General features: G+C 40.7%; 1 protein-coding gene across 1 annotated transcript in view; it reads left to right on the top strand.

Annotated features, from left to right (window-relative positions):
* Positions 1–1,933: 1,933 nt before the first annotated feature.
* The window catches only part of lancl2 (LanC lantibiotic synthetase component C-like 2 (bacterial)), a 40,281-nt gene continuing 29,749 nt past the window's right edge, over positions 1,934–12,465 (top strand). Inside the window, exons 1-2 of the mRNA XM_027149963.2 lie at positions 1,934–2,333; positions 2,672–2,995. Coding sequence (XP_027005764.2) covers positions 2,828–2,995 — 168 coding nt within the window. The 5' untranslated portion in view covers positions 1,934–2,333; positions 2,672–2,827. The remainder of the gene's footprint in view (positions 2,334–2,671; positions 2,996–12,465) is intronic.

Here is a 12,465-nt window from a genome sequence, read left to right as displayed (position 1 = left end):
TATTTTCAAAAGACAAGTTACTGTCTAATATAACACCCAGGTCTTTCACTGTCAAGCTACTAGTAACAGTACATCCCTCTGAATGGAAGTTAAATTGTGAGAGTTTCTGTCTACTGGTTTTTGGACCTATAAGTAGTATTTCTGTCTTATCAGAGTTTAACAACAATTACAGCTCATCCAATCTTTTATCTCTCTAAGGCACTGAGCTATTTTGGACACTTTGGCTATTTCATCTGTTTTTGATGAGATATATAACTGTGTATCGTCAGCATAACAGTGGAAACTAATCCCATGTCATCTAATAATGTTCCCTAATGGAAGCTTGTATATCGAGAAAAGCAGAGGTCCTAGAACTGATCCTTGAGGAACCCCATGATTAACTGGTAATAAACTGGAGGATTCACCATTTAATTCAACAAAATGGTATCGGTCAGACAGGTAGGATCTAAACCAACTTAAAGCCTGTCCAATAATACATGTGTAATTTTGTAAGAGATCTAGAAGAACGTTGTGATCTACAGTGTCGAATGCAGCACTAAGGTCAAGTAGAACTAATACTGTCATACAGACTTGGTCCAAAGCTAAGAACAAGTCGTTTGTGACTTTCACGAGTGCAGTTTCTGTGCTATGATGGGGCCTGAAACCTGACTGAAACTCTTCGAGGATATTGTTCTCCTGTAAGAAGGAGCTCAGTTGAACAGACACAACCTTCTCAAGTATTTTAGACATAAACGGAAGGTGTGAAATAGGTCTGTAATTTGATAGTTCATTTGGATCTAAGTTAGGTTTTTTGATGAGTGGCCTAATGACTGCCAACTTGAAAGACAGGAATGTAACCTAAAGATAATGAGGAGTAATTAATATAAAGAAGAGGCTCACCAGCTTTATGTAACACTTCTTTCAGTAATTTAGTTGGAATAGGGTCTAGTGAACAAGTTGTTGATTTAGCTGTAGTAATGAGCTTATCTAACTCTTCCTGTCCTAAATAGATTTGGTAATAAATGTTCAATTTGTAATAAGCCTTACATAATGTAGTTTTAGTTTTTCTATTTATAACACATATATTCTAAACAAATATTCACCATAAATATTTGACTATAAGTATTGTAATGTGCAAAATCTTAATGTATTATTTAAACTAGTGTATTTAATGCCTTTGAATGTAAAATTGTAAAATTGGCACCAAATGATTAAAAACAAAGAGCCATGCTGGAACTAAACTCAAAGGTTGGAACAAATAAAGATAGGAATACTGAACATATATCACTAAATATCCATCTGTTTACAATATGTACGTGTGTGCTTATATATACACTGTATTTGTACAGTATATTTATATATACAAATATACACTGGGTTAAAACCATAGTGGCCCTTAAGGACCAGTTGTGAAGGTATTCTATCCAAATTCACATTACCATGACTACAGACTAAAGTTACAAAGGTTTTCGCTGCATATTACCATTCTAGAAATAAGCAAGGGTACAGCTATTTTTCTATTAATTTATTATTATTATAATTATTATTATTATTATTATTATTATTATTGTTGTTGTTGTTGTTATTATTAATAATAATATTATTGTTGTTGTTATCATCATCATCATCATCATCATCATCATCATCATCATCATCATCATTATTATTATTATTATTATTATTATTATTATTATTATTATTGTTGTTGTTGTTGTTGTTGTTGTTGTTGTTGTTGTTATTTTATTTGATCTAAACAGTAAACCTTTGGTTTGTTATTGTGTTGCCTAAAAAAATCAAATGAATTGTAAATGAGGAAGGAAAGAAATAGACCAGGACCTACAGTGAGAGAGAGAGAGAGAGAGAGAGAGAGAGAGAGAGAGAGAGAGTGGGTGTTATGGATTTGTTTGCTGTACAATCCGGTGCCTGAAGCAAACCGGGATCGCCATCTGTCTCCTCCGAGACTGTGAGTCAAATGTTAGAGATTTGTGCTCGCCGCCGGTGACAGTGTGCGCGTGCCGCCGCTTTCCCCGGTCCTGATGCAGCCTCATCACTGTGTGTGAAGGAAAAAGTCAAGGTCCGGAAATGACAGAGGGACATTTAGTGGATTTGCTCTGGGATGGAGGATTTATCACATATTCTGCGGGTCTCTAAACTGATCTGATCTGTGTTTTGTGAGGATAGTGGAGATCTCTCTCTCTCTCTCTCTCTCTCTCTCTCTCTCTCTCTCTCTCTCTCTCTCTCTCTCTCTCTTAGAATAAACTAAAAATCCCTATAATAAAGGACCGGAGCGTCTCTGCGGTCGTCACCGAGGATGCCATGCTGAACAGGAAATGTGCCACTTTTTCACTAAAGCGGTGAGACACATTACTTTCGGTTTAGTTTATCAGCATTAACAAGCTGTTCTCTTTTGAGGAAAGTTTTTCTTTTTTTTTACAATTAAAAAAAGGAATATATATTTAAATATACATTCATTGATTTATTGTTAGGATTACAAAACCCTCACAGATCTTTCATCATGTTCTTTGATTCAATTACTTATGCAACATTAGATATTAACTGTTGTTCTTATTCTTATTCTTATTCTTATTACGAAGCATGCTATTGTTGAATTCGGTGTATTCAGTGTAACCTTATGAATGAATGGGGAGCTGTAGGACAATCCTAAATTGCTTTTTCCACTGTAATCTGACAGAGATTTTTTCATCCACATCCTTGCACTGACTCTTGACATTGACCACTGCGGATTAACACCCAGCAGGAAGATCTGCACCAAGCCATCTAGAAAACAAAACGCGTTTTATTAACCACAAGCGGACCACAAATTTGGCCTGGTTGAGCCGCCGTAGAAATGGGAGACAGCATGTCGAAGAGGTTAAAGCTGGTGACAGGGTCCGAGTCTGAGATGGAGGAGCGTTCGTTTCCTAATCCTTTCCCAGACTGGGACCATGGAGTCCTCACTTCTGCACAAACAGCAGCTAATAGCAGCACCGGAGACACTTTTGATCCGAATGGAAAGGTAAGTCATGCTGTATTTTAGCACAGTTTAAGAGATGATGTTCTTCTGCTAGCATGAAGCTATAGTTAAGGTTTGGGTCTAACAGGCTTTATGGCGTCTGTGTCAGTGCAACACCTACAATATAAAGTAGTGACGTCTCCACAGTATATTAGTGCACTATTAGTGAGGTAGGGATGTAATTATACGACCCCAATTAATCTGGTTTAATACTTTATTATACGTTTCTACTTTCATAACTGTCTTTAGCTCTTTAGCCTAGCTTGCTTTTTATGACTTTATTTATTGACCTCGGATTTAATAATATAACCTGTAACAACTAGTAATGACTCCGAAGCGTTTAACTAGTCCTATGTTTACATTATATACTACTAATTATTATTCACTTCTGAGCTATGTGACCGAAAGTATGTGCACACGTGACCATCTCACACGTGTGTTCTTGTTGAATATCACATTCTAGGTTTAGTCTCATGTGTATACACACACACACACACACTCGTGTGTGTGTGTGTGTGTGTGTGTGTGTGTGTGTGTCTCTATCTATCTCTATCTATCTATCTATCTATCTATCTATCTATCTATCTATCTAACTGTCATATACTGTAATTATTATTCACTTCTGAGCTAATGACTAAAAGTATGTGCACACCTGATAATCACACTCGTATATGTTTTTGTTGAATGTCACATTCCAGGTTTAGTCCCATGTTGCTGGATTAATAGGCACAACTCTTCAGTGAAGGCTTTCAGCTAGATGATGGAGTGTGGCTGTGGGGATTAGTGATCGTTAGTGAGATTGGACATTGGCGTGGGGGATTAGTGATCGTTAGTGAGATCGGACACTGACGTTGGGGGGTTAGTGAGCGTTAGCGAGACCAGACACTGACGTTGGGGGGTTAGTGAGCGTTAGCGGGATCAGACACTGACGTTGGGGGGTTAGTGAGCGTTAGCGGGATCAGACACTGACGTTGGGGGGTTAGTGAGCGTTAGCGGGATCAGACACTGACGTTGGGGGGTTAGTGAACGTTAGCGGGATCAGACACTGACGTTGGGGGGTTAGTGAGCGTTAGCGGGACCAGACACTGACGTTGGGGGGTTAGTGAGCGTTAGCGGGATCAGACACTGACGTTGGGGGGTTAGTGAGCGTTAGCGGGATCAGACACTGACGTTGGGGGGTTAGTGAGCGTTAGCGGGATCAGACACTGACGTTGGGGGGTTAGTGAGCGTTAGCGGGATCAGACACTGACGTTGGGGGGTTAGTGAGCGTTAGCGGGATCAGACACTGACGTTGGGGGGTTAGTGAGCGTTAGCGGGACCAGACACTGACGTTGGGGGGTTAGTGAGCGTTAGCGGGACCAGACACTGACGTTGGGGGGTTAGTGAGCGTTAGCGGGACCAGACACTGACGTTGGGGGGTTAGTGAGCGTTAGCGGGATCAGACACTGACGTTGGGGGGTTAGTGAGCGTTAGCGGGATCCAGACACTGACGTTGGGGGGTTAGTGAGCGTTAGCGGGATCCAGACACTGACGTTGGGGGGTTCGTGAGCGTTAGCGGGACCCGACCCTGACGTTGGGGGGTTAGTGAGCGTTAGCGGGATCAGACACTGACGTTGGGGGGTTAGTGAGCGTTAGCGGGATCAGACACTGACGTTGGGGGGTTAGTGAGCGTTAGCGGGATCAGACACTGACGTTGGGGGGTTAGTGAGCGTTAGCGGGACCAGACACTGACGTTGGGGGGTTAGTGAGCGTTAGCGGGACCAGACACTGACGTTGGGGGGTTAGTGAGCGTTAGCGGGACCAGACACTGACGTTGGGGGGTTAGTGAGCGTTAGCGGGACCAGACACTGACGTTGGGGGGTTAGTGAGCGTTAGCGGGACCAGACACTGACGTTGGGGGGTTAGTGAGCGTTAGCGGGACCAGACACTGACGTTGGGGGGTTAGTGAGCGTTAGCGGGACCAGACACTGACGTTGGGGGGTTAGTGAGCGTTAGCGGGACCAGACACTGACGTTGGGGGGTTAGTGAGCGTTAGCGGGACCAGACACTGACGTTGGGGGGTTAGTGAGCGTTAGCGGGACCAGACACTGACGTTGGGGGGTTAGTGAGCGTTAGCGGGACCAGACACTGACGTTGGGGGGTTAGTGAGCGTTAGCGGGACCAGACACTGACGTTGGGGGGTTAGTGATTTATCAGAATCAGGTTTGGAGACTAGGAATGTGGTTCTAGCTGTTTGTGACTCTCAAAGTACAGCCATAAATAACACTACTATACAAGATAATACAGACTATACAAGACAATGCAGATGTGATATAATAGATATTATGAGTATTAAATATGAATATATGACTGAAGTGTGAGAAGTGCGAATAACAGTATTGTGCAATATTATGCTTTTTGTACAATATTCAGCAGTAGTAGTGTGTGTAACATATACGGATGATGTGATGACTGACAGTTCTGATATTGCAGTACTTGGGCTACGAAGCAGGGAATATAATTATGGTGAGTTAATCAGGCTGAAACTTTTTTCCTGTCTGGCAGTTTTAGTAAGCAAAGTTCTGTAGCTTCTGCCAGAAGGGAGGAGCTGAAAGAGGTTGTGTCCAGGGTGTGAAGGGTCAGTGGTGATTGTTTCACTATTCACCATTATTCGTGAGATCAGACACGGATGGTGAAAAGGTCTTTGGTGTTCAGTGGGGTTGAGTTTTAACCTCAAGACTGCTCAGTCTATATAGTTCTGCACATGCAGATCATGAGCAAGAATAAACATCTGAATGGAGAATAAAATAGGATTTCAGTGACTTTGACTGACAAGGTTGTTGGTGCCAAATGGGCTGAGTTTCAGAACCTGATGATTTCCTGAGATTGCATGCACAACAGTCCTTATACTTGACACAGGAGGGTGTGTATGAGCCATAATACAGCACCTCTTGAGAAGAGAGGGTTGAGGGCCTTACTTAGTGGCAGCTTGGTGGTGCTAAGGCTCAAACCTCCGTCGCCTTAATCCCCCACTGCCCAACAGTTAGACTGGTGTACCTAATAAAAAGGCAGATGAGCATTTTTAACATGATGCACTGGTTCAAATGTACATTTGTTTCTGCTAAGCTTTTGGATAAGGGATTTGTATACTTAATTTAGATGGCCAATACAAATCCATTTATTAATCAAAACCCATGCAATCTATTGTGCAATCTGAATTTTGAGCATTTTGCAGAGCTGCTTGCTGGGTTTCAGCTTCTTTCTGTTTAGAGGCAGTTTGTGCAGGATTTAGTGCCTCTACTCGAACGACTGTCCCAGATGCCCTCTGTTGGCACTTGCCTTGTTCAGGAAGCTCATTTATCCAACTGATGTCCCACTTAGACACAGCTGTGTGTGTGTGTGTGTGTGTGTGTGTGTGTGTGTGTGTGTGTGTGTGTGTGTGTGTGTGTGTGTGTGTGTGCACTGTCCTGTAGTATATGTGCTTGAAGGAAGTCTTTACCTCTTTAAAGTCTACATTAAATAACTAAATCATCTTTTTATGAAGTCAGACTATGTATGTCAAATACCCAAAAACGTCACCTTTTGGTCATTTATAGCTGCCCTAGTCTCAGCTTCAGACAGGACACAGAGCACCTGATTTACTTTGTGCACTTTTCAGGCCACTGACTGCAGTATGTTGAAAGTAGCTTGAATGGATCTTCATTTATGTTTAGCACGATCTCCAGGATTTCACCAGTTTGCAATAACAGAACACAAAATATTACATATATTTAGAGGAACATACATATATACGGCAATATTTAGAGGAACATACATACAACTTTGAATCAAAAAAATGACAGTGTCGTGTGGCATCACATGAATACAGCTTTCATAGTAGATCATTACATACTGTATGTTTTCACTGGTAGGAGTTTAAAGAAGAATTGTGTGTTTGCAATTTTTATAATTTATGTAGCTTTTCTTTTTTTTTTAAGTAGGGCAAAAAAAAGAAGCTGCTACAAAATCAAGCATTTTGGCAAGAACAATCTAAATCATTTCGATATCCTGGAAGGACTGATGTGTTATGTTCCATAGGCATGAAAACAAACTTTTGAGCTTTCCTGAGCAATTTATAGCTTGTCTGTAAAAATGGTTCTTGGAAATACATCTTTAATTGTTTGTATGAAGCACTCAGTGGGCAGGAAACAACACTCACGTTTGTTAGTGAGCTGCAGGAAAAGGTCAGTGATGTGACGTTCAAATCAAAATCCACTGTTGACTGCATCTTGGCGTATGGATGAACAGGAACAGCTTTTTCTGCTGTCAGTAAAAGTCCACAAAATCCGGCTTGTTTTGTGATTGCCCCTGGAGTTTAGCTGCGCCGGGGACAAGCGTCTTACGGATCCACCCCACCTTTGCACAGTAAAAGCCTTTCATTTTGCCCTAATTGGACATTCATTCATTATTCATCCAGCCTTGTTTGTCTTATTAGACCTAGAGCTACTGTATGTTCCTCAGATGTAAAGAACTAGTAGTTCATATATAATTGACTTAATTCTCAGTTCAGTCTGGCGAGTTATCAAGCAAAAGCACAGACAGTATTTGATTAAATTAAGACACTGCATAAAACAAAAGCAGGATTCAAATCTCTCTTTATTTTTTATGTTTATTTTTTTTACTATCCTTAAGAAACACACATTAATAGACCGTTACGCTCATTATGATGCTACAACGCTTTTACTCAGAAAATAAATCTTTAGGAGTCTTTCAAAATGTCTCACCAAGGAAAATCCTTGCTGAGTATTAAAGTGAAGGACCTCGTATAGCTGCTGTTGACACGGTGAAATGCTGATTCTGGGTGTTTCTTTTGTTGTAATACTAAAAGATCTCTTTCATTCTGTGAAAATAGCCATTGATGCTGGCAAGGTATTAAATAACACTAAACATATAGTTAGCTGCAAGTTTAAGGTAAGACTTAACAAGCAGAAAACACTGCAAGAAAACCTTCGAGGAATAAAATGCGTACATCTACGTAAATGAACCGAGTTATAGTCTCGCAATGTGTTGTCATTCATCCATCATGATCCATACATACATCCATCATGATCCATACATACAACCATCATACATCCATCATGATCCATACATCCATCATGATTCATACAACCATCTTACATCCATCATGATCCATACAACCAGCATCCATCCATGATGATCCATACATCCATCATGATTCATACAACCATCTTACATACAACCATCATCCATCCATCATACATCCATCATATGTCCATCGTGATCCATCCATCCATCCATCATACATCCATCATGATTCATACAACCATCCTACATGCAACCATCATCTATCCATCCATCAGGATCTGTCCATCATGATCTGTCCATCATGATCCATACATACAACCATCCTCCATCCATACAACCATCCTCCATCCATCCATCATACATCCATCATGATCCATCCGTCCATCACCATACATCCGTCATGATCCATGCATCCATCATCCATCCATTATTTTCATCCATCCATCATGATCCATCAAAACCGTCAAGAAAACCAAACTCTGTGCTTTCACCTTAACTGAGCAAACCCAGGTGAGTGGTATGTTGTCTTAATCATGTTCTTTAAGATGTTGGACTGCTGAGCAGAAGGCTATGAGTTAACCCTCACCTGCAGATGCATGAGAGAGATTAATGTAAACCCCTTTGGATAAGGATATCTGCCAAATGGTATACATGTAAACATATAAGTAATGGATTTTTATGTAAACTATGCATAATATATTCTCTGAAATCTGAATTACAGATTTCTGAATACATTTTTTTTTCAATATTTGCTTAAAACGTAAATTGCTTCACAGTGAATTGACTTGCACTTAACCAGGCTCATTAAACTGTGAAAAAGCCCCAGGGGGGGAAAAAAAACAAACACATCATTATAACATGTTGCATCAACACTTTTTAATGAGTTATATTCTATTTCTGTTCAAATGCATGTGTTCAAATTCCATGTGTAATTTTTCATAATTTAATAAAATTTGAATGAATTTAAGTTTAAGGTATTTTGGCAGATACCCTTATCCAGAGCGACTTACTTTTTAATCTTTTTTTTTTTTACAATTTATTTTTTAAGTCTGAGCAATTGAGGGTTAAGAGCCTTGCTTGGCAGCTTGGTGGGCCTGGGATCTCATTACAGCTCTAGTCGTCCCATTCCATTGCCACAATTGTGAATAGTTCATTCACTATACGTCCATTACACGATCCTGAATTGTTTTGTCTTCACATCTTGTCAGTTAATATTTGCTCTGGTGTTGTATGTCCTCCATTTCTGTCTTTAGAGTCCACAAACCCCATATGTTTAAAACCATTATTTTTTGTTTTTTGTTTTCCCAAAACAAATACTGTTTCTGAGACCGACCATAGTGATGAACAAAATCCTACATCAGAAACACTATTTACTTTGGAGCTTGGGTGACTTCTTGACGTGTTCAGCTCTTTACAACCAGGACAAAAAGGTGGATGCAGAGCTTTTGGTTTTGTCACTGCTTCCATTATGTGCATTTCTGTCCCACAGATACTAGTGGTGATTGCTGTCAATCAACCGTAGAGTTTAAAAAAAAAAACAAAAAAAAAAAACTGTGTAATTATCTAGGTCCCTCTTGTGCCTCCAAAAATGTCTATAAAGGTGTGCTGTTGTTTCTGGCAGCAAGATGTGAATCCATTATGTCCTGTAAGGTGGGGTGTCTATGGACCAGATTTGTCTGTCCAGCACATCGCACAGATGCTTTAAGAGGAATTCGGAGGTTATGTCAACACCATTGTTGAACAAAGGCTACTGCCATTAGAGAATACTGTGGCCATGAGGTGGTGTACCACCTTCATAAACACTGCTGCTAAGGGAGTACATGTCACAGTAACATCCACACGGATGCCGGAATCCTAGGTTTCCCACCAAAACATTGCCCAGGGCATCACAAGTTCACTGCTGACTTCTGGTGCCATCCCTTCCCCGGGTAAGTGACGTACATGCTCCTGGCTGTCCACATGAGATAAAAGTATGTCTGATTCATCTGATTAGGCCACCTTTGTCCTTTGCGTCATGGTCCAGTTCTGGACAGGGTTTCAGTTTGGGCACTCTGACTGGTCTGCAGTTATACAGCCCTACTGTATAATGCAGCAGTGGTGATGCACTGTGCGTTCTGTAATTTCTATCAGAGCAACATATATTTTTTTTGTACTACATTAGCTCTAATGTGGGATTGCACTCCACATGCAGCAGTGAGCCTTGGTGTGTGGTGTTATTCTTGTTACCCTGTCACCTGTTCACTATTTGTTACTCCTTGGAGAACTTTTTAGGTACTAACCACCAGGTACACCCCACAAGACCTGCTGTTTTGGAGATGCTCTGACCCAGTTGTCTAGTCGTCTAATTGTGGCTCGAGTGGTTAAGGCTTGGTGGTGTTGAGTGATTGGAGCATTGGGGTTCAAGGCTCAGCACTGCCAAGCTGCCACTGTTGGGCCCTTGAGCAAGGCCCTTAACCCTCTCTGCTCCAGGGGTGCTGCATTATAGTTCCCCCTGCTCTCTGACCCCCCCACCTCCTCAGTTGGGATATGTGAAGAAAAGAATTCCACTGTGGTGGTGATAAAGGCTTCCATGCCCATTTTCATAGCCATCACAATCTGGCCAAAGTCACTCTAATTATTAAGCTTGCCCATTTTTGACTTGATTTTTGCTGAATCATACAGTATCTCTCACCCTCTAACTGGTGCCATTGTAATAAGATAATCAATTTTATTCGCTTCACCTCTCTTTGGTTTTGACGTTGGTTTAATGTATGTCTTTATATTCCCATTTAGGCAAAATTAGATGTATGTAACGCAAATGTTTGCTTTAGTCTCAGATGAGCTGAACCCACATGCCATCTGCTCATTTTCACTGTTTGTTTTCTCGGCCATTCTGTGGAGGTGTGGAAGTGTCTGCATGCTGTCTTTTATCTTCTGTAGTTAGGATGTTCTCTGCAGCATTACACTCTTGCTTATGCAGACAGGCTTCATGTAATCATTACTGTATCAGTTGTACACAGGCTGCTCTAGTTTGCATTCATTTGGATTAAGGATGTTCTGACTGCTCATTAGGCCTCATGGCAGGGATGATGCTGGCACTTTGGATGAGATTTTAACATCATTTCCTGTCCAGTCCTGTACCTGATGCCATGAAGAATAATACCACACATCAAACACTCAAAATAATAACAGTTAAAATTAATTAACAAAATGTTGGACATTTCAAGCAAAAAAAACAACACCATAACTCTAGCTTTCCAGCATCATCTTAAAAACTTGCTCAAGGCCGGATAAAAATTGAAGCAAGACACCCAGGAATTTGGGTAATGATCACATCTCTCATCTCTCGAGAACTGGACACAAGCTATCTTGCAGCACACCGCAATCACGCCTCTGCAAATGTCTGCTGCCAAATCATGAGAAACAGCTCAGATCCTGTTAATAGTCAGCTCGGCTGCTGAAAGTCTTCCAACGTCAAGAGACGCGTCTCCTACATACCAACAACTTCCAACATACCGATTCAGCTTTCTGACTCTTTCTTGGCTTACGCCTCTGAATGTTCTTTGTGTTTAGGAGTTGAATCCAAAGGCATACAAAAAACTAACACAACAACCAGGGATTTAAAGGATAAGTAAGTAGCCACGAGACAGTGTGCTAAATCTCTGACACGAGACCTATAAATAAAATTGATCACAAATGAAACTATTTATTACATTTATTTTGTAATGATGACAAATCAAGCCACTGACTTTTCACTATGTTATATTGTGAGAAAGGTAGATTATCATTTTTAATAATGGGTCTAGTTTTATCTTATTGTTAAAACATTTTAAAATCTTTTTCAGTCTCATATTTTTATTTTTAATTGTTCATTTCTGGTTCTGCCAATACAAGCAGAAATAATGACTCGCTTCTACGTTTTTTTTTGTGTTTTTTTTAAGATTCAAGATTGTTAAGAATCAAAAAGCTTTTATTGCAATTTCAACCATATATATATAATATATATATATATATATATGGTTATATTATATTAGATAGATAAAAGATGTAAAGTTGCAAGTATGCACCTAGCGCTGCAAGACAAGGACAGTACACACAGACCATACCTCGCAAAAATGGCATATAAAGGAAAAGTTATGGCCTAATGGTTAGAGAGTTTGACTCCTAACCCTAAGGTTGTGGGTTCGAGTCTTGGGCTGGCAACACCAGGACTGAGGTGCCATTGAGCAAGGCACCGAACCCCCCAACTGCTCCATGGGCGCCGCAGCATAAATGGCTGCCCACTGCTCTGGGTGTGTGTCCACGGTGTGTGTTCACTGCTGTGTGTGTGTGTGTGTGTGCGCACTTTGGACGGGTTAAATGCAGAGAACGAATTCTGAGTATGGGTCACCATTCTTAGCCGCTTGTCATGTCACTTTCATTAAATTATA

This window comes from Tachysurus fulvidraco, chromosome 3, assembly GCF_022655615.1.
Source record: "Tachysurus fulvidraco isolate hzauxx_2018 chromosome 3, HZAU_PFXX_2.0, whole genome shotgun sequence".
NCBI classification, from domain to species: domain Eukaryota; kingdom Metazoa; phylum Chordata; class Actinopteri; order Siluriformes; family Bagridae; genus Tachysurus; species Tachysurus fulvidraco.
This window is presented reverse-complemented; position numbering and strand designations above follow the sequence as displayed.